Source organism: Canis lupus, chromosome 17 (genome assembly GCF_011100685.1).
Source record: "Canis lupus familiaris isolate Mischka breed German Shepherd chromosome 17, alternate assembly UU_Cfam_GSD_1.0, whole genome shotgun sequence".
Classification (NCBI taxonomy): domain Eukaryota; kingdom Metazoa; phylum Chordata; class Mammalia; order Carnivora; family Canidae; genus Canis; species Canis lupus.
The window spans coordinates 39,744,480-39,767,381 of NC_049238.1; the positions used below are offsets into that span (position 1 = coordinate 39,744,480).

Here is a 22,902-nt window from a genome sequence, read left to right on the forward strand (position 1 = left end):
CTGCAAAGCAGTAAGGTAGTCCCTCAAAAATTGAAAGTAGAACTACCAAATGATCCAGCAATCCCACTTCTAGGTATTCATCCAGAAGAACTGAGAGCAGGATCCCAAAGATGTTTTCAGTCCCATTCACGGCAACACTATTCGCAATAGTCCAGGGGTAAGCAATTAAAATGTCCATGGACAAATGAATAAATAAATAAAATATCACACACGCACCCATCCAACTTTACAAAGGAAATAAATCCTGTCAAATGCCAGAACATGGAGGAACTTTGAGGGCATTATGCTGAGTGAAGTAACCCAAATAGGCAACATTTATATGAGATGTCTAAGGTGGTCAAATTAACAGAAACATCGACTAGAATGGTGGTTTCCAGGCTTTGGAACAGGGGAAAGGAGAGTCACGGCTTAACAATGAGTATGGACTGTCAGGTCTGTAAGATAAAAAGTACTGAATGTCTGTGGCACAACAATGAGAATATACTCAACGCTGCTGAGTAGACATTTAAACATCATTAACAGGGGCAGCCCAGGGGGCTCAGCGGTTCAGCGCTGCCTTCAGCCCAGGGCGTGATCCTGGAGACCCAGGATCGAGTCCCACGTCGGACTCCCTACATGGAGCCTGCTTCTCCCTCTGCCTGTGCCTCTCTCTCTCTCTCTCTCTCTGCGTGTCTCTCGTGAATAAATAAATAAAATCTTTAAAAAAAAAAAAGTAAAAATCATGAAGACTGTAAATTTTGTGTTGTGTGTTTTTTATAATGTAAAGAACAGCGTTCCCTGATAAAGGAGTTAGTTGGTCTCACAACTCAATCACACAAGTGCTTTTCCTTGAGATAAGCAACAAACCTCCCTGTGCAATATAAGTGTCTGCATACTTCCTACCTCGTCATGCAGAACACCATGAAGACATGTATTCATGCAATAACATTTAATAAAATTGATAATTTTTGCTTCTTGTACAAACAGAGGGGATTTAGGGTGCTAGACATATTTCATGTGATATTATTAGTATTTGGTATATTGGCAGTTGCTTGAGGTAAGTGATCCTTCACTTGTTCCCTATCCTGACACCAGGATGTAACACAGAGCTGGGACTCTGTCCAGAGGTCTGTGAGAAGCCACTGGAAGGTGAGGAGATGTGGTTTGTAGGTTGGAAAGAGCCCGGGGCTGCCCTGTACAGAAGGGACCTAGGAGCAAAGGCAGTAGGAAGTCTGAAGACGCCCAAGGAGATGGTTGCAGAGCCTGGCCAGGGCCAAGCTGGTTTGCACTAGGATGAGGCTACTCCAAATTGCCAGGAGGGGGGGGTCATCATTCACCCCAACTGGGGTCAGGGAACTAGGAAGTGGCCAGGAGGGAGGGATGTCACATGACGCCAGCTGGAAGCCTGGGTTGCCCAGGTGGTTCCCAGAGGAAATGTTAGAGAACCGAGAAGGTCCTGGGGGAGAGCAGGATCCACAGAGGAGTCTGTATTAGGACTCAAGTGCACCCATGCTCGTCCTGACAGGTGACCAGAGCTGGCTTGCACCCTGCCCTTTACTAGCTGTTACCCCTAAGACTGAGGCCACCTTCTTCTACTCCCACCTTTAGAAGTCCCTGCTCACCCTCCATCGTGCCCTGGACCCTTCCTCTCCCTCCCCAAGGCCTCCCCTGTGGCTGTTCCTCGGGTCTCTCCTACGCTGTGGGCCTCGGACCTTTCCCGGGACCATTGTCATCCATGTGGACACACACCTTACACACAGACCCCACCTCTACTCTCACATGGCCTTCAGCTCTGCCCCACTTGGCTCCAACTCTTGACGTGAACCCCTTCATAGAACTGTTGATACCTGCTGACGTCACACGTATCAAATGAGTATATGTTCTGTGAGAAAATATCTCGCAGCTACGTCTACTTGTATGAGTGGCGTCTACAGTAGGTAACACTTTCTTTTCTCCGTTGTTTGACTATTAGTTTGTTATTTAAATATCTGTGAATTCAGGGATTTTAATTTACTCAATGGCTTATAATCTGATATTGCCTTACCTATTGTGATGCACTCAGCCCTTCTCAAATGGCTCCAGGTTTCATCACTGGGAGTCCTTGAACTGCTTTTATGATTGAGCCTGGACAAAAGTCCCACTGCTCCTGTTGATGGCCACCATGCCTTTCCCTCTCCATGCAATGATCTCCAGTCAGGTATTCATGTCCATTCTCACTCACGTGATTTGGAACTGCAACCCCTCCCTACTGGAGAGGTGCACCCTGACTTGACTCATGCTGATCAGGGTAGCCCAAGCTGCTGGAACATACTCCTTGGTTCCACATGGCATCTGCTCCATTCTGGTAATGAGAACAAGGAGATATCTGATGGGGCTTCTAGGAAAGAAGTTTCCATCTTCTTCCAAAGGAGCCACTGGAACAGGGGATACCAAAGAACTCTCTTTTCCTCCTGATGACATAGTGCAAAATGTAAAGGGTCAACCTGATGCAGCCCCTGCTGCTTCCCAGAAAGAAGCTATCCTGAGAACAATCTCAGTATGCAGAGATGGGAGGAATGGAGAGAAAGACAGAGATACAGGACTGAAGCTCTGGTGACACCACAAATTTCTGCAGTCTTCCATGCCTAATGCTCTCATTGGCCTGCTTACCTATTTGAGCCAATCAATTACCTTTTTAATTTAAACCAGAGTGAAGTTTCTGTGGCTAACAATAAAAAGAATCCTAAATAACACACGACTTCAAAACTAGAAAAAAACAATTGGCTCCCTGCAGAGAGAAGCAGAGGCTGGGTTTCTGCTCCTAAGGACCAAGAGCCCTCTTATCTACAACCCTGTTGTTCTCCCCCACTGGTCTGGGAGCTTCTAGAGGTATATTCACTGTATCCCCAGGCTTTGAAGGAGTGTGTGTCTCTAGTGAGGGCTTCATAAGCATCTCATGACTTTATGTGAAAGAGCTGCAAACGTTGTCTTATCCACCACTATATCCCCAGCTTCTAGAACAGTGTGGGACATGCAATAAACATTCATTGAGTGAGTGCATAAGTCACCCAAGCCTGTCTCCGAGCCCCTTCCCTCAATCCCCCAAAAGGAACAGAAGCTGTGGCCAAAAGCTTGCAAGACATTTTATTCTCCTGCCAGGGGACGACACTGCAGGGAGCTAGCTGAGAGAAACTGGAGGGTCCGTCCTGGATTTAGGAAGGCAGGAGCTGGCGGTGCCTGCTGGAGACTCTGTGCTTCTCCCCGGGGTGGAGTAAGGTCCCAGCTCCTTGGTCACCTGGAGTGGGGAGAAAAACAGCTGTGGCAGGTGTGGGGTCCCTGCAAATGTGCACTACAGCCACCTGCCCCTGCTGATCACACCCAGAGTTACATCCTGGAACCCAGTCAGGAGCCTGAGGGGGTTTGGGGTTCTGGAGATGGAAACCACAGGCCCCAATGACAGGAAATGGTGGGGACCTCGCATTACGAGGTGACCCCAGATCTGCCAGCATCAAGTCCCAAAGCCTCAGTCAAGGCAAGACTGGCTGCCAGAGCCACTCAGGGGCCCTTCCTTGCCCCAGGGTCCCGCCACCCTGGCCTGATCTGTGGCGCAGCCTGGGCAGCCCTGGAGGGAGAGGCTGCAGAGCCCTCCCTGCCAGCGGGGTTCCTGAGCCCAGCTCTCGGGCCCCGGGTGTCCTGGGCTAGATGGTGCCCTGTTCCTGTTCCCAGGAACCGCTGCTGGGCTGGGGACGGGAGTCAGTCAGGGCTCTGACATCTATGATAACCCAGTCTGAGGCCACTTCCTTGGTGTAACCTCCTTACACATAATCATCTCACTCAAGCGTTACTCAAAGAAGAAATCAGGATTATTATCCCCTTCACAGGTAGGGACGCTCAAGTTCACAGGTGTTAAGCTACTTGCTCAAGTGCATGGCTGACCAGAGATGGAGCCTGATGTCACCCAGGGTTGCCTGGGACATAAGCCCAGGCTCTTAGTGAGTATTTCTCAGCCATGTCTAGCTACAGCTCACCTGCCCAACTCCTGCTCAATTTCTACATAGTTCGGGGAGGAATGTGTCTCGTTAAGGGAGCCTGGAGGGACAAGTATGAGCTGCTAATGACTTTCTCTATAACAGATGTATTACCAAGTTGTTATACCATGTTGCACATGCTTGGGGACATGACCTGGGCCCTCCAGGAATGAGTCTCTGCCGTCACCTCTGTACTCACCTATCTCAGGTCTGCACATCCTGATTTTCACACAGATTTCCTGAGGGGATTTGTCATTCACGATACCCCGGGTGATGTCATTAAGATATTTATTAAATAATGTGTTGCATAACTCGGTGAACACACGCGTCTGGTGACACACCAGGGATGCAGCCTGCTTGATTGCTTCCTGGAGAGGCAGCACCACAGAAAAACAGGAATCCGGTAAGCTCTGCCCCACCCAGACCCCTGAAGCCCCCAGCTGCTCCTGGCCATGGGCACCATGGACTGTGGCACGCTGGGAGGAGGCCCTAGTGCCAGGTGGCCATGGAAGCAGAGGCTGGAGAGACCGGGATCGGCCCTCATGCCCAGTCCCAAACCCAGATCCAGGCCTGGCCAGGAGGGGCTCAGGAGACAAGGACAGTTGGCTCTGTCCTGTGTCAGTCCCTGGTACATCATCACCCCAGGCCCTCTATCTTGTGTGTGGAGCACAGTGCCCCCTGCTGCTAGACCCACAGTCAAGTTCTGCCTACCGAGCCCCCTGGGTCCCAGGCCTGGCAGGGCTCAGGCTCAGGTGGGGTGGGGAAGGTTAGGAGAGAGAGCTGGGAGCCTTGGCATATTCCATTTTGCAGTATCGTCTACTGCCATCGCAGGGGAGAGGCTACAGCTGAGTGCCCGGGCTCAGGGTGGGCCCTGCAGCACCCAGAAGCTAAGCAGGGTCAGGGAACAGAGGAGAGGGAGGGAGGGAGGGAGGGAGGGAAGGTGAAACGAGGCTCCTGGGAGGAACACATCCACTTGTTCAGCACTTGCTCAGGGCCAGGTGGGGAGCTCAGCACATCCCACCCCTCAGCTCCTTCAAAAAGATTAAGGAAGTGGTTGGGGGATTGATATCCATCCCATTGCACAGAGAAGGAAACTGAGGCTCAGAAAGCATTAGCACTTGGCCCAGCCATGCAGCTAGAAGTGACAGATCTGGGGTTGGTCAGCCCTGACCCAGGTCCCTCCTGGCCTCATAGAGCTTTCCCGTGGACACGTGCGGTGGGGCTACAGGGGAGAGGGTCCTACCTTCTCAAGGGATAAGTTTCCTTTAACAATGCGTTGGAAACCATGCACACTTCATTCTACATTCATGCTCCCTTTTCTGGAGATCCTCTGAAGTCCCTCCCCAGACACAGACCCACAGATCCCCTGCTGAGAAGCTCTGGCCCAACCAGAGATCAGCCCCTCCCTCAGAGCTACCCCCCCCCCAAATCCCTAGTCATACCCTGACCACATTCTGGTGGATCCCCAACCATAAGGCCTCACCTGTGAGATATCTTGTCCCAGGACTTTTCTCAATATCTTGATTATAAACTTACAGGGCTTACAGGTGAAGATCATCTGGTCATCCTGTCAGAAAATGACACCCCCTGAGGTGATCTCTCAGCACCTTCAACAGCCCCTGGCAGGGCTCCAGGAAGGGGCTCCTCAGTACCTCCTAGGCCAGGAGGATCACCTATGATCGTTCCGTCCTTTAGAGCCTGAAGCCAGCTGGCTGGCCCCAGCCCACTGTCCTGCAAGACTTAGCGGGGCTGACACTGCAGAACCTGCCCCACACCCACAGCACCTTACCCACCCCAGCACCTGCTCCTCTACTGGACTCTGGTCAGATGCAGAGGAGCCACCTGGTGGGAAGGAGCAGCCAGCCAGACCAAGGTACCCCCCACCCAACCAAGGAAGGAGTATCCACAAAATCAGCATCTTCAGCCCACACTCCTACCTCCCCTCCCACCAGCACAGGGTGCTGCCCTGCCTAGTGCTCCTAGGGAGGAGACACTGGCCCCATGGGCAGAGGGGCAGGGAGGGGGGAGAGGTTGCTCAGGGAAATGAGCAGGGAACCAGCTGCTTACCTTGGATGCCTCATGGTCCAGGGCCTCAAAGAAGTGCTCTTCCTGACACATGTCAGTGGTGAATAAGTCATCATGGTCCTCAGGAGTCAGACCAGAAAAGGTCAGACCTGGGGAAGAAACACCATCAGCATCTGTCCACAGGTGGAAGAGGAGGGAAAGTCAGGACTCCTGGCTGCTGGGGAGCCCAGAAGGTGGCCAAAGCCCCAGACAGGGGTGGGGCTTGGTGAGGGGTCCAGGAGGCCTGTCCTCACACTGCCCTGAGGCTTCCCTGACCCAGGCTCTGTGCAAAAGACATGCTCTCAAGATCTTTCTGGAAACAAGGGGAAAGGTTATACACCACCACAACCATTCAAGCAACCCCTTCTTTCTCTCTGTCCCCCTATGTCTCTCTCTCTCTCTCTCTCTCTCTCTCTCTCTCACACACACACACACACACACACACACACACACAAATTTGACCTAAAAGGAACCTTTTCTCAACTCCTCTCTGAGATCTTTCCCTTCTCTTGTTTTACCCTAGAGATTCAACACAGGTGTCCAGCCCAATCCACTCTCCAAAACTGTCCCTACCCTCAGCTAAGGTGGAGCTGCCAGGATCACATGGGGAATGTCCTTACCTGGGGTGGCCAGGAGCACTGAGGCGAGGAGCAGGAGGGCCCAGGAGGTCATGGCGAGGCAGCTGCTGAAACACTGTCACACCCCTTTTATGCAGGCGAGACACCTCGCATCTGACCTTGCCGGCTCCTGCTCCTCTTGTAGGCCACCTCCCCAGGTCCCTGGGTTTACCACAAATGCCACCAGTTTGTGGAGAAGAAGGGGGAGGAGAAGAGGCTCCACACTATCTTCCACTTCCAACCACACACATGCTAGAGCTTTAGATCTGAGTGTGAGGTGGCTGGAGGGCACAGCTGCCATGATGCCCTCACCCTGCCCCGGATGTGGTCATGGAAGAGCCATCCTTGCACCTGAGGGCTCAGGGAGGCATCTTGACTATGAGCATCCCATCTCCCACCCCTTCCCCCACCTCCCAGGGGTCTGTGCAGGTGTCCCTCCCCCAGCCATCCCCATTTCCCTGCTCTCCCCCAGCCATTTCAGCCCAGTAGCTCTAGCAGACTCCACCAGATTTAAAGACAGGTGCTCGGGGCAGATGCTGACAGCTCCTCCCAGCCCTGCCTTCTCGGGTGGGGGACACCCAGCATGAGCTCAAGGACTCCCTGTGTCCCCAGCCCCTCACCAGCCTGCTGGCCAGCATCGTGGAGGCAGGCTCTTCCCTCGGAACCACCTTCAGCCCCGCCTGTCAGGGCCCTGGGCCACAGGGGGACACAGCCCGTGGGAAGGAGGTGAGTCCTGGCCAGGGGTCGAGGCCCAGCTCCCGGGCCCCTGACTCCCCATCTGTGCACCAAGGTCACGGCCCTCATCCGTAATAACCGTGGCGGCTGCCCACTTAACAGCCAGTATCAGATAAGTAAGAGACCATCGTTTAGGGTAAGTCGGTCCCAGACATTGTGCAGAACATCCTCCTGCTACGGCGTGTGCCCTCCTTACCTGACACCCACATTCAACTGGGCATCCCCTCATTTGTGTGGCGCCTTCACCCACCTCCTTAATGCCTCAGACCAGGACACTGGGTGCAGATAGCAGGGGACCTGACCTCTGCCACCAGGCCTGCGGGGGACACTGCGGGCACCAGAACGCGCCTCCCACCTCCATTGGGGTCTTTCCCCGCCAGCTGCTGAGATGGCACAGCCACCCAGGCAGGACCAGCTGACAGGATCCCCTCACACCCCTAGTGTGGCTGCATCCCCCTCAGTGTGGCTGCATCCCCCTCAGTGTGGCTCTGACGACTGCACCCCCCGCCACCCCGGGTATGCCATCGTGGGCCAAGAGCCTTGTTCTCTAAATCACTCTACATTCCTGAGCCTATTTAGAGCCCTGCCCTCCACTCTGCCTGTGCTGAGAAGGGAAGAGTGTGGGGTCCCAGGCAAGCAGGCCTCTGACAAGCTGGGGGCTCTAGGGCAGCCCCAGTGGCGCAGCGGTTTGGCGCCGCCTGCAGCCTGGGGTGTGATCCTGGAGACCCAGGATCGAGTTCCACATCGGGCTCCCTGCATGGAGCCTGCTTCTCCCTCTGTCTGTGTCTCTGCCCCTCTCTCTCTCTGTGTCTATGAATAAATAAATAAAAAATCTTTAAAAAAAAAAAAGATAAAAAAAAATAAAAGTCAACGAGCTTTAAAAATTAAAAGATGTATGAAAAATTAGAAGGGAAACTATTCACATTTACAGCAACACATAATTTGTACACAAGCAATTTTCCAAAAAAAACAAAAAAAAAAAAAAACAAAAGCTGGGGGCTCTAGAGCAGGGGTCTCTGTCTTGGGGCACCTGGGGGGCTCAGTGGTTGAGCATCTGCCTTTGGTTCAGGTCATGATCCCGGAGTCCTAGGATCAAGTTCTACATCAGGCTCCCCATATGGAGCCTGCTTGTCCCTCTGCCTATGTCTCTGCCTTTCTCTCTGTGTCTCTCCTGAATAAATAAATACTTTAAAAAAAAAGAAATATTCTCCATCTCTTGGAGCCTCAGTTCTCTTATCTGTTAAATGAGTATAGTGTCATCTGTTCATAGGGCTCCCATGTGACACGACTTTCTGCATGAGGAAGCTTTACAGACTGTGCTGTGCTGTGCTGGCAGTGAGAGGCTGGGGTCTGGGACAGCCTTCTGCAAGGTGGCTTCTGTGAGAGCTGCTCCTGTGGGAGGGTAATAGGTGCAGAGGAGGAGAGTATGGCGTTTCCTGTCCTCAGGACAAAATCCCAGGCTAGGACGGTGCCACAGGCCTCCTCCACATGGACTCCTCAGCACCCTTAACACACCAGCGTCTTCTCTGTAGCCCCCAATTTCTCACCCTTTCCTAACCTCATTGGTCACAAAATTTTCTGGTTCAGGAGCTATTAGAGGGATTGAGAGACACTAGCTGACCTCGTCACCAGATTGGGATGTGCGTGCATGAGGCGTGCTGGCCTGGCAGCTTGTGGAGCCTGAGGGACAGCTAACATGGAGACTTCTCACAGACACCCAGACACAGTCCCCTGCCCCAGACCGTCAGATGAGGTCCTCCTTATACTCACTTTCTTTCTACTCCAAGTGGGCAGAGTGGAGAGCGGGCAAAGCAGCTTTGCTGCACCCCATAATGGGTCAGCTGAGCCAAGGAAGTGGGGGCCCCTGACCTCTCCCCAACCCCAGGAGGTCTGATGCACCCACACACTTGCCACACACACACTCACATCACAGGCTTTACACACTCACAGTGACTCACACACTCTCCAAAGCACTAAGTCACAGACCACACACACACGTGCACACTCATTGACCCTAGACACACATACTCCCAAACACTTGCACACGTGCACAGATACCCACATACCGTCTTTATTCCTGCCCTTTCTGGATGCCACCCACGCCAGACTGAGGAGCATGGAATTTCAGCATTTTAAGTACTTTTGTTTCCAATGTACTTTTTGTGAAAAATGTTTTAATCAGATAAAAGATACAAATACAACCACCTATCGGTTCATCAATCCGATATAATAAGCCTGTCGAAGATTTACAAGGATATCCACTTGCACTTTTAAATGGATAGTTTTCAAAGTAAGTGTAATTTTATGTATAATTATATACCATAAAATACCTATTTTTAAACCACTTTTTTATCTCAACTAAATATCATGAATATCCTTCCATGTCAACCTATGTCGAGCTCCTTCATCACTACCACTGGTTGCTTACTGTTCTACTTTAGGGATGAGCTATAACTGGAGTCCTTTGATCCTGGGACTCCTATGTCCACATGAGGCTTTCCCTGGCACAGCACATGCTGGGAAAAGCCCTCTGACGGCTCCTGCAATAGCCTATGTGAGTAACAGAAATGTCTTCTTCAGATAGGGTGCCTCATGATGAAAGATGGCTGCTGTAGCTCCTCTAGGGCTCAGGGCCTCATCCCAGGTGGGAAAATGGAAAGAGTGAAGCAGGATGGGGTGGCACCTATTTAAGAAAAGCACATTTTCCCAGAAACCTTCAGCTTCCATCTCATGCATAAGCTTCAGTTGCTCCCTGCAGCCACCAAGGGCTATGAGGTAGAAAGCCTCTTGCTGGCCTTTTGTTGTCACTTTGAACAAAACTGGACTTTTCAGGAAGGATGAGAAGGAATGGGAATCGGGCAGGCTACAGCGGTATGAGCTGCAGGAGGACTTCTTGCTGAAAGGCGTTTGGTAGGAGGACTTGATGGACTTTGTAGCTAATTGGACACAGGAAATAGAGGGGAGAGGAGGCCAAAGTTTTATAATATTTTGGGCCTGGGAGGCCAAGAGCCTGTTGTGAAGCAGGAACAGTAGGAAAAGGAGCTTGTCTGTGAAAAATTACGTTGAGGTATTGCATTGGGTGCCACTATCTGCGGACCATTCCAGGGCAGGGTTGCCTGTCCTGAACCCGGGCTTGGTTGACTCCAAAGTCCGAGGTTTACCCCAACCTGCACTGTCGCTCCATCTACCTGTGCAGAGTGGAGCTGTCACCCCTCCCCCAGCCAGCCCCAGCATTGCCTCTCCCTGCTCTCAGCAAGCCCCTGTGCTCTAACCACTTGGAGAGACCTTGGTCTAATGTGTGAAGACCACATTAATGAAGAAGAAAATCCTCTGGAGGCTGACTCATATCTGCTTTATTGTGGGGATGTGGTAAGACCAGATATTCCAGTAAGTTCTTGCTTGGGGAGCTGAGGGGTTATATGATGAGGTTCCCGGAGTCAGTCACAAGCCTCCACCCAGGTTTCTAAGGTCCCAGTGAAGAGTACCTGGGCAGGTCCTACCTACTCGTAGAATCCCATGGATGGCGAGTCAAGCCCAGGCCCTCCAGGATTTCCTGTCTGAAGCCTACTGCTTTTTATATCTTGAAGAAGGTCTTGGCTTTCTCTAAGGCCATGAAGGAAACCTCTTGTTTTCTTCTAGTTTTATAGTTTTTAACTTTGATATTTAGGCCTATGATTCATCTCAAGTGAGCTAGGTTGAGGTTCCCTAGGTTCAGATCAGAAAAAAAGATTTTCCTTTTCCCACTGAATTGCTCTGGCACACTTTGAACTGGGGGGAGGAGGTGCGGGAGGAGGTACAGAAGCAAACACCAAATATTGGTGAGGATATGCAGCAACCACTGCTCCTGACATTGTTGGTGGGAATATAAAATGGTCAATCACTTTGAAACTTGGAGTGATGGCTTTTCATAGTTAAGCCTTACTTGCCCTATGACACACCGATGGCATGTCTACATTTTTACCCGCACTAAATGAAAACACGTACATACAAAGGTTACACTAGAATGTTCATAGATATATGACCCAGAAATTACACTCCTAGATATATACTCAAAAGAATTGAAAACAGGGATTCAGACAGATGTTTGTACATCATTGTAGGAGCATCATTCACAATAGCCAAGTGGAAATAATCCAGCTGTCCATTGACAGATTAATGGATAATGAAATGTGGTATATACATGCAATAAAATATTATTCAGCCATAAAAAGAAACAAAGTTCTGACGCATGCTACACATGGATGAAACTGGAACGTATTATTCTAGGTGAAAAAAGCCAAACATAAAAAGATAAATACTGTGTTATGCCACTTACATGAAATATCTAGAATAGACAAATTCATAGGGACATAGGGACAGGAAGTAGATTAGCGTTACCAGGGGCTGCGGTAGGGGAAATGAGGGAGTTATTGTTTAATAACTACGGTTTCCATTTGGAGTGATGAAAATTTTTTTGCAAATAAATAGTGGTAATGGTCGTACTACATTTTAAATGTAATCATTGACAATGAATTGTACATTTACAATGGCTAAAATGGCAAATTTTGTTATACATATCTTACAAGAAAAAATTCCAAAAAAAGAGTATGTTCACAGAAATTTTTATAAAGCTAAAAATTATAAGTACCTCAAATGCCCATCAACAAGGAAATAACTAAACAAATTAAGGTATAGCCATACTATATAATACTACAGGACAATAAAAAGAAATACATTACTGTCCTATACAAAAAAACCAGATGTATCTGAAACACTGAGCAAAAAGACTACATTCTGTATGACACCTTTTATTAGTATGAAGTTCTAGAACAGGCAAAATTCACCTGTGTTGTCAACAGACAGAACAAGGGGAGGAGACCAGAGGAGGGGGCAGGCATCTGGGAAGAGGCAGAGGGTCGGGGTGGGGGTCACATGCCTAGGTGATGACAACGTTTGTGTCTTGTTCAGGCTGGGAATTGCCTGCGGGGTGCGCATCTAGCAAATCTCCTCCAACTCTACAGTGGCCGCTTATGCATTGCCCTCTATGGACGCCAGACCATGAGCTTATCTCACAAATCTCCAGTTATAAACAATTTCATGGCTCCTAATGAACGTGATCAAATATTTTCCAAATGGATTGTATCAGCTCACACCCCCACCCCAGCACCAGTTCCCTGCACTCTCACCAGCATTATCAGAGTCTTTATTTTGCAAATGCAAGGAAAGAAATTAGCAACCATTTTTAATTTTCACTTACAACTGCAAATTAAGTTCATTATTTTCCTATGTGTTTGTTCACTATTAAATTTATTTGGGAGGAAGTGTCTTCTTATGTCCTTTATCCGATATCTATCAGACTCTACATTTTTTTCCAATTTGTAGAAATTCTTTAAGGAATAAATATATTAATGGTATGATATATTAGTTTCAAATACCCTATGATCTCACTTACATGTGGAAGCTGAAAAACAAAACCAATGAATAAACAAATGAAAGGCAGAATCAGATCTACAAATACAGGGAACAAACCTCACTGTTGCCATAGGGGAGCAATCCGGGGAGATGGGCAAAATGATAAAAGGGGAGTGGGAGGTCCAGGCTTCCAGGTATGGAATGAATAAGTCTCAGGAATAAAAGGCACAGCATAGGAAATGTGGTCAGTGGTGTTGTAATAGCGTTGTATGGTGACACTTGGCAGATACATTTGTGGGGAGGAGCTTGGCATAACCTATAGACTTGTCAAATCACTATGCTGTACACCTGAAACTAATGTAACATTGTGTATCAACTAAACTTAAGAAAAGTAAATAAATAAATATATAAAACTGTACATTTCAGATATTTTATATACTCTTATAATTTATATACCAAAAGTACATATAAAGCATACTTTATAAACTAAATATATACTAACTACAAAGGTAACACCCATGCCTTTGAAATTATGTCACTAACTAAATATCACTTGGTAATTCTCATTTTAAATTTTGTGGGAACTAAAAATTCATAGGAAAAAGTTTATGCCTTTATAGTTGCTTTTCCAAACATGAGCATAGCATGATCTTCTGTTCTTCCAAGTCATCTTTTGATCTCTCAAAAATGTTATAGGAAGAACTTTCAAGCACAGGAACCACGCTCAAGCAGTATGAACTGCCCCCAGTGTCTCCCAGGCCAGGCCACAGAGCAGACCTGCCTTCCAAGGAAGGCCCAGCTGCTAGGAATCCTACCCCATCCCGCACTGGGGGACCTACTGCTTTCGTCATGTGGCCTTTAGCTATAACAAAACAAAGGCAGGGAACCAGAAGAAAGATAATTACAGGCAGAAAAAAGGACATAAAATTGGAAGATCGTCAGCAGAAAGACCCAGCAGAGAAAGTAGAGGATGGTTCCATTTGTCACCTGGAAATGCTACTTTGTTCCACTTACAGTTCATGATCTTGAGCAAATTGAAAAGCCTATATGAATAATAATTTGTGAATGATTTGATAAATTAGTTTTAACCTTAACACTGATCAAAACTTAAAACTACACTAGGAATCCATTGTAAAATTGGGAAAGAATGATGACTTGACACATACAAAAAATGAACTCAACTGAAGGTTTCCGACCCTCTACACTTCATACTTTTTCAAAATGTGTTTGTGGGGCTATAATACTCTTTATTAAACTGTGTTTTCTTTTACAAACAAAATAATTCTAGGAAAAGTGTTAAGACCTGCCTGGGAACACTATATTACCATTGTTAATTTGAAATTAACACATCAGGGAAATGAGTTAACACCTAGCCATACTGATGTTTGTGCTACCCAAAAAACTACTCCATCCAAGCTTTACGTAATATGAGATTCACTGCTAATGTTACGAGGTAAACTTAAAGAAACATTTTTATCAAGAAAACAAAAACAAACACAAGAATTTTCCATGGCAGCTTACATCTAAAAGCTATCGTTTATAGTTTATATCTAAAATATAAACGAGAGAAGAAAAAGCAAAACCCAAAGACCTACAGGTGGCTACTGTGGTTAGACTCACTCACCCTTCATGTTTCCCTCCTCTGGCTAAAGAGCTTGAAAAGTTGCACTCACGCTTCCCAGCATTCATTGCAACCTGGGTCTGAGATGCACCCAGGGGGGGTTGGGAGGCTGGCCCCAGGACCACCTGTCTGTCCCCTTTTTACTGTTTCTCGGCTGGTAAGCAAAGTCCAGGAAATGTGAGGTTTGGGAACAAGAGCCATGCCAGGGCCAAGAGACTTCCTAAGGGGGCTTTCCAATCCCTTCATGGCAGCTCTGGCTGTGTGTCCTTGAACTCTGAGCTTCAGGGACAACCGAAGAGACAACTATGTGGGCAAGTGCTTACTGCCCTGGGCTATCCTTGAGGCCCAGGCAGTACAACTCCTCTAGCTGCCCTACTTGCAGTTTTTCAGGACTTGCTTCTTTCTTTTAGATCCCTTCCTCTTGAAATCTTCAGGCTTTTTGGCACTGACTGACTGAGACCGCTTTCACGGTCCTGGTCTTCCTCCCGTAAAAGTGGCAGGGAGTCTAATTCACTCTACCAAAAATGAGCATCTCTGTCCTTGCACTGTGCCCTGTGTATCTTTGGGGTACCTTTGGAGCCTGGCAGACACACACACATTTGTGCTGTTAACCCCATGGTCAAAACCGCCAGGGCTGTGGTCAGCAGGCTGTCGCTGTATCTCTGAGTAGATCAGTGTTCGAGGTGACTCAGATTGTCCTGGGAGGCCAAATGTCAGCCTTTCCCACCACTCCCTGTATCCAGCTGGCGTTGGGGCGATAATGCAGCCTCTCAGTGTCCTTCTAGAATTTCTCTCCATTTTAGTCCCAGGAGACCCTGAACCATAGAGCGTTCTCTCCTCTAAGGACCCCTTAGACAGAAGGGAGAAGAAATGGGTAGGAAATATCAGAAAGGGAGACAGGACATGAAGACCCCTAACTCTGGGAAACGAACTAGGGGTGGTGGAAGGGGAGGAGGGCCGGGGGTGGGGTTGAATGGGTGACAGGCACTGAGGGGGGCCCTTGATGGGATGAGCACTGGGTGTTATTCTGTATGTTGGCAAATTGAACACCAATAAAAAATAAATTTATTATTTAAAAAAAAAAGGACCCCTTAGGCAGTAGGGTGATAAACCACTTCCGTTGCCCACATCAGCCCATGGCTCTATTGCTTTTCTCTGGCTGCTGTAGCAATGACCATAAACAGAGAGGCTTAACACAACACCCGTTTAGTCAGCAGAAAGACCCAGCAGAGAAAGCAGAGGATGGTTCCATTTGTCACCTGGAAATGCTACTTTGTTCAACTTACAGTTCATGATCTTGAGCAAATTGAAAAGCCTATATGAATAATAATTTGTGAATGATTTGCTAAATTAGTTTTAACCTTAACACTGATCAAAACTTAAAACTACACTAGGAATCCCCTTCACATGTGTGTTTGTGGGCTTGCTGGGTCTTTTATTAAGCTAGGTTCAGTCTAAGACTGGCTGAAAGGATGTCTATTGTGTATATTTTACAGTTTTGAAAGGCCAGCATACTTACACTTAAAATATCTCCAAAAATGTCCTGTTGACCTTTGGTCTCATGAAGGAGAGGGTGTCTTTCAACTCCCTGGAATTGTGAGCCATTCTTTCTGAATTGTAAAATGCACTGAGAAGGTTTGCCATCACAACCATTCTTAAGTGTCCAGTTCAGTGGTGTCGAGTCCAGTCACATTATGTGCAACCCTCACGACCATCCAGCTCCAGAATTTATTGGTCTTTCAAAATAAAGTCTGTATTCATCAAAAACAAATACCTCCCTTGAAACCAATTTTCCCATACATGTTAGCTAAGTAGAATTTAAATAAAAACTTCTAATCAAAAAAAAAAAGAGGGAAAAAGAAACCAATGACTCCCTAACCTCCCAGCCCCTGGCAACTACCACTGTACATCCCATCTCTATGATTTGACTACCCTCCGTGACTCCTATGAGTGGAGTCACATAGTAATTGTTTTGTGTTTGGCTTATTTCACTGAGCATCGAGCACAAGGTAGATACGGGGAGAGAATGTGATATAAAAACAGTAACATCTGAGAGCAAAAGCCTTGGTGAAGCTGGGCCCGTCTTGCGGCCTGGGAACTTGAGACACTGGTCTTGGGTAGTTCTGATGATGTTTTCTAAGACTTTGAGAAACTTCTGATCTCTCCTCTGTGTCATTATCTGAGGTATCACTCAAGTGGTGGCAGCCTTGTGGTCAGGAGTCTGACCTCAGCTTTGATCGGGAACATCAATGAGAGGTTTGTGAGTCAGTTCTCCCCATCTGATCTGTTCAGTTGTCCAGAGTGCTGCATTCAGGAGCTTCTATCCAAAACACAAAGCAGGTATGCCCATCATTTCTCAACCACCGGTCAGGTTCCAGCGTCAGCAGGCTATCCTGGCACTGGAAGGAGCCCCTGGGGTCAGTTGATGCAGGAAGTGTACCTGTTAACAAGTAGTTTAGAAGGTATCCAGGGAGGTGCATCCAAAAAGTGAGAGGAAGCTATATCATGTGGAGCTCTTTCCAGTCATCCATCCATCCATGCATCCAACCAATCCATGTATCATTCAGGTCTCCTTCCTTCACTTCTTCATTCTGCACCAACTGCATCCATCCATCCACCCACTATTAATCCTTCCCTTTATCTATCTATCCATCCATCATCTGTCCATCCATCCACCATGTATCGATTCATTTATCAAAAGGACACAAGGAAGTGATGAACATGTCCACCTTCTTGACAGCTACCATAGTGTCATTGATAGTCAAGGTTGTACACTATCAATGCATGCAGGTGAGTGTACTTTAACCATATCTTAATAAAGGTGTAAAAAAGAAAGATAATGAGTGTGCATCAGACAGTCAAAACTGATACCAGCTCAAAACATCCATCAGTAGGAGAATCAATTAATTAAGGAAACTTAACACAATGGCATAGTTGCTCCACAAACGAAAGGAACAAGTGCCTCCTGCACCCAACAACACGCATGAATCTCTCACACATTAATGCTAATCACAGTCAGCCGGACACAGAGAATGTAGCATGTCTTGTTCCATTTACTTACATTGCAAGAGTAGAGCAAATGGGACTACAGTGTTTAAGAGCATGTGCTCAGATGATTTCTACAGAGACAAGCAAGGAGGTGAGTATCATTAAGGCCAGGCTTGTGTCATCTTCGGGGAGGAGAAGGGAGGTAAGTGGGCTTCTGGGGTGCTGGCAGGGTTCTTAGCCTGGGTTTCTTCATTCAGAGGCAGCAACTGAGCTGTGCATTTTGTTTTGTGCACATCCCTGAATATGTTTTACATTTTGTAACTAAGAGTGGAGCAATGCACATATACTATGCTTGTATGGAAAGATAAAAAAAGCAAATTTTAACAGTAGTTTCCCCCGAGGATTGAGACTATGGAATAGTGGAGAACTGGGGGGAGGCGGGCAGGTTGGGGCTGTTATATTTGTGTTCTTGTGCTTTTTGCAAGTAAAACAAAAATTTCCTCATGCTATTCATAAATATAGGTCAAAAATTTAAATCACAATTTGTTCATGACAGAGCAGAGAATGGCCTCTCCAGCTACAGGTCATGAAGTGGGGAATCCAAGCAGAGTCAGAGAAAGAACCAGAAGGATGGGTTGTGGGTGCTTGTGAGTCCGCATGTGTGGAGTTGGACATAGGAGATGAGAAGATGCTTTGCATCTTCAGAGGATGCAAAGCAAGGAGAGACTGATCCACTCTTGCTGGCTTTAAGGCTGGAGGGATCATGAGCTGGGGAATGTTAGTAGCCTCTTGATGCTGAGAATGACCCTCAGCCGATAGCCAGTAAGTCTAGGGGAACTCAGCCCTACAGGCACGTGAAACTGATTTCTGCCAACAACCTGAGTGACCTTGGAAGTAGATTATTCCCAAAGAGTGTGAGCAGCCACCACGTTGATTTGGTCTTATGAGACCCTGAGCAGAGGAACAGGTTGACTCCACCTAGACCTGAGACCTACAGAACTGCCAGCCCGGAAGTGTAAATGGGCACCTCAGCCAGCTCAGGCTTCTGAACTGCTTCTCTGGGCTTCTCGTGTTTCTCCCTTCTTGGGACACAATGGCTACATCACATCCTTGCATGGGAATGTCCAAAAGGAGATAGGGACATCTGTCCCCATCGGTCTCTTAACCAGGAGGACACATTGCCGAGACATACACCCACCCCTGCAGCCCCCAAGCAGGCTTCTTTCTGCTGGACCAGAACCTGAACACATACTTACTCCAAAGTAATTACTGGCAAAGGCCAATGGCGTGGCCTAACCTTGGAGCGTCCACAGAGCTGGCGCCTAGACTCAGCTCTCCGAACACCTAGACTCTGTGCTCTTCTCAAAGGCCTCTTCCGCCATCAGACCCTTGGTCACCGGAAACAACAACGCTGATGGCAGCATTGACCAGTACGGTGCCTCCTTGTACGTGGCAGCTCTTAATTCAGATCTGCAAAACATGGGCATAGGCTGCTGGTGTAGGGACGGAAAAACGGAACACGTTGTATATGGTGGGCAACTGGAGTGCTTTGGTAGAGCCCCTTACGCATTACCAAACTGAGGGACTTAAAACGAAAGAAATGGATTCCCTCTCCGGGCTGGAGGCTCAGAGGCCACCCATTACCCCACACTGAGGACCCCCATCCTGAAGTCACTACTGGGAAGGGGGCCCCAGGTGCCTCCTCCATCAAGCAGGAGCCAATAACCCCAGTGCTCTCCCTCTTGGGTCTCTGCAGGAGCCACTCCCTCCACCCACAGCACTTACCCAATCTCAGCCTTCAAAAACTGTCCAACTGCTAGACTCCCTGAAATCCCTGCCCAGCTGTCCTGTGCCCACCTCGCCCCCCAGATCTCCCCTCTCCCACCCGAACCCCCAGATCTCCCCTCTTCCAGGGCAGTGCCCCGCTCTGGTTACCGGTCTGTGCTCCCAAGGCACATGAAGTCCACCAGGGCAGTGAGCCCTGTGCTCCCACCTCCCAGACTACTCACTGGTATTGGGTCAAATGAGTGCATGGGTGAGAGCTAAACTCCAAGCCCCTACACCGCCCACCCCCACCCAGGGGAAAAGAGCAGTGCCTGGAAGGGCTCCCATGAGGCCTCCCAAGCTGCCATTTGCCGGGCACTCCCTGGGTTTTACCGCCAAGCCCCACACTTCAGTGGACAGTGTCAAGTCCAGAGCAGAGATTGGCTTGGTCGTGGGCCTGGGGAGGGAGGGCAGTCTTAGGCCCTTGGGGAGCAGCCCCAGGAGGATGTCCAGAGACACAGCCCAGACCCAGAGGAGTGACGAGGAAGAGGGCTCTTCACCTGCACCCCTCCAAGGAGACCCCGGAGATCTCCGCGCTGACCCCTGACAACACCCCTGACCCCTGTCCCAGCCCCCCAGTCCCCTCCACCCAGAATCTGCCAATCTCTCTCCACAGTCACACAGACAACCAAGTCTGGCAACTCCACTGCAGTAAGAAATGAATCCATTTATAAAAGAAAGGAGAAAAACAAACTTTGCCCCACCCCACCTGGCTTCTTTATCCCTTCTCTCTCTCTCTCTCTCTCTCTCTCTCTGTCTCCTTCCTGCCCTCCATTCTTCAAAATTAAATATACACAAACACTATTTTTACAATTTGTAAGTACATCACTCAGTGGCAGGAAGTACACTGAGGACTTTCTGAAGAACTGTTTTGCACATACTGCTTTTCCAGCCAATGTCCCTCCTCCCCTTCCCACCAGTAATGCACTGGGGGGGGGGGGGGGAGGCGTTCTCCACATCCCCACCAACACTTGGCTCTGCCTGCTTTTCCTAAGCCATCCTTGAGCCTGGGAAGAGTGGCTTTTTTGCTCCAGGCCACTGAGCTCAAGAGTCCAGCGTCCTGTCGCATGCACCATGAATGGACCACTCTTCACACCTTTGCTTCTCTGCTGCCCCAGGAATGCAGCTCTGATCTCCCAATTCAAACTCCAGTTGTTTCTACCAGGTCTGTGGATTGATTCACTTTGGGGTAGATGTCACCCTGGACCCAGGGGTCGAGTGAGGGGGTCCTGGGGCCTTCTAATGCCAGGAGGGTGGCAAGGCAACCTTCTGGTTGCTTGGTCTGTTTGTTTTTTATTTCATTTATGTGTTTTGAGAGACAGAACAAGTGGGAGAAGGGGCAAGGGAGAAGAACAAGCAGATTCCCTGCTGAGTGTGGAGAGACACTCAGGACACCTTCCCAGGACCCAGAGACCATGACTTGAGTGGAACTCACATAGAGGCTTAACAGAATGAGCCACTCAGGCATGTGTGAAGCCACTTTCCTGCTGCGGGCAGGCAAGAACAGACTGGCCCCATGGGGACCGAGGCCAGCTGCGGACACACTGCTAGGCAGGAAGCACGAGTGGAAAGAGCATGGGCAGGAGAGACTGTCCCGCAGAACTATCCACCGTCCACGCACCCGTAGGGGAGCCATCGCATCAACAAACTCAAGTTCACGAAGCTCCAGACCTTGGGAAGCCAACAGTGTTTGCGTTGGTTGGTTAGTTGGTTGGTTGGTTGGTTGGTTGGTTGGTTGGTTGGTTGGTTGGTTGGTTTGTTGGTTTTTCCCAGAATAACTCTTTCTTCACTTACAGTGAGAAATAGATGTGCCAGCAGGTCAGGAGACTGATCTGTGCCGGCTGTCTCAATGTCCGTGTCCCTTGAAAAGCCCAACTTTGCTCAGAGTTCGTGGTGACAGTTGTGTTTGGAGCGATGGGAACCAGAGACCCATCCAGGGACCATGAGGCTGAATTCCTCCTTTGCCTCCAGCGCCAGGGCTCTCTGGAATGGCTGGCTGGCTCTCCGGGTTTCTTTATTTTATGCTCTTGGATGACACAGCTCAGCAGTGGGGAGAAGCCGACCCTCTTCGAGGATTTGATGGGAGCCACAGAGCCGCTATACAGCAAACCCCAGGAAACACACAGCTCTGTGTTGGCTGGGCTGGATGGGAGAGCATGCCGTGTGTCCCACTCCATTCCCCTTCCCCCGGGGACACGGGAACGCTACATCTGCCAGCCTGCCATGGGGGTCAGCAGGAACCTGGGCCTGGTTCTGGACAGTGAGCTGACGGCACAGATGAAGACACCCCTCCCGGGAATGGCCCTCGAACCTCCGTCCTATCTTCCAGGCTTCCTCTCTGTGCGCTGCCGGCAGTGACAGAGGATCCAGGGCAGGGCTCCAGCCCTGGGGGATGGCAGGCAGGCAGAGAGAGGAGCCCAGGCCCCTGAGGGACCTTATGAACCCCAGTCTGTCTGCCCTGGGACAGGGCAACCTGTCTGCCCTGGGATGGGAGTGAGACATGTCTCATGGGAAGCCACGGGCCTCGAGGGATCTTTGTTACAGCTGTGAGGCTACCTTGACCAGTGTACCCAGGGGCCAGCCGTCCACAGACCCTGCTCTGCGGCTCCCTCATCGCTGTCTGTATCCAAACCAGGGGCATCCAGCCGGCTCAGTTGTTGCACACTTAGTAAACCTTTAGCACATTCCAGTTCCAGCTTCCTGATCGGACCCAGCCGCCCTGCTCCTAGGCTTTCCTCCCACATTGACACAGGCTCCCCTCATGGCAACTGACTTTCTCATACTGACAAGCTCTTGAGCCAACAGACTACACGAATCGCTGGGTGCCCTCCAGCGTGTCACCAGACCAGCCTGTGTGCAGGGGCACTAACCCCCGCCCTGCCATCCCCATGAGTATCAGGGGAGCTTCCTGGAGCACGGATGCTGGCAGCCTCCACTCAGTCAGCAGATACACTGATCTCCAGGTGGTGACAAGGAGCTAAGGCTCTACTCCTTGCACAGTAGAGAAGCGTCTGCCCCTTGGTGAGTCTGAGCTTGTCCCCAGGTGTGCTCTGCCAGTGGGACCCCACCCTGCAGCCTCTACCCCTGCCAAGGACACATTCTTTCTCCTAAACCTCCAGCTGTGCCCCACCCCTACCCTGGATGGGGTGCTGAGGTGCCACAAGCAGCATGGCTGGTCTGGGCTGCTCAGGAGCCACTCTGGAAATCGTGTCCCCACATTCTTGTCCCAGACTCTTGGGCACTTGTGGGGTTGGTTGGTTTCATGGAAAGGTTCCTCTGAGGAATGACAATCACGTGTCCATAGAATCAGAGGAGTTCTCTGGGGAAAGGGGAAGGAGAGGGTGGCAGGTAGGAGGTCCAGGAGTATCCCGGGATTGCCCCTCCAGGGCTTGCCCTGGGTCAAGAGCAGGGCAGGAAGCTCTTAAGTGCATTGCTCAAGAGTGGAGGAGGCTTAGGGGCTGGGGAGGCAGGGGAGGGGGCTCATTCTGGCTACCCTGAGCTGCCTCTCTTTCCACCCCCAACAGCCCAGAGACATGGGGTCACATGTGGACACTCCAAAGCCCCCTGCTTACAGGCCGCCATGAGACCATGCCCATGAGACTGACAGCAGGAAGAGAGAGGCAGCAGGAACCAGGCAGCAGGCAGGAGATGGTGGGTGGGCTGGGAGAGCGTCACT

General features: G+C 49.5%; 1 protein-coding gene across 2 annotated transcripts; it reads right to left on the reverse strand.

The window, feature by feature from the left end:
• Positions 1-3,083: 3,083 nt before the first annotated feature.
• On the reverse strand, positions 3,084-6,915 carry LOC608395 (antimicrobial peptide NK-lysin-like). 2 transcript variants are annotated; one of them, XM_038561572.1, is made up of 5 exons: positions 6,671-6,915; positions 6,054-6,184; positions 5,470-5,553; positions 4,186-4,354; positions 3,084-3,253 (listed from the first exon to the last, which is right to left on the reverse strand). In XM_038561572.1, the coding sequence occupies exons 1-5, from the start codon at positions 6,720-6,722 to the stop codon at positions 3,171-3,173; spliced, it is 519 nt and encodes a 172-aa protein (XP_038417500.1). In that variant the 5' UTR covers positions 6,723-6,915; the 3' UTR covers positions 3,084-3,170. The 2 variants fall into 2 exon arrangements, with proteins under 2 accessions (XP_038417500.1, XP_038417501.1); XM_038561573.1 differs by having other exon boundaries at positions 6,054-6,160; positions 6,671-6,889.
• Positions 6,916-22,902: the final 15,987 nt, after the last annotated feature.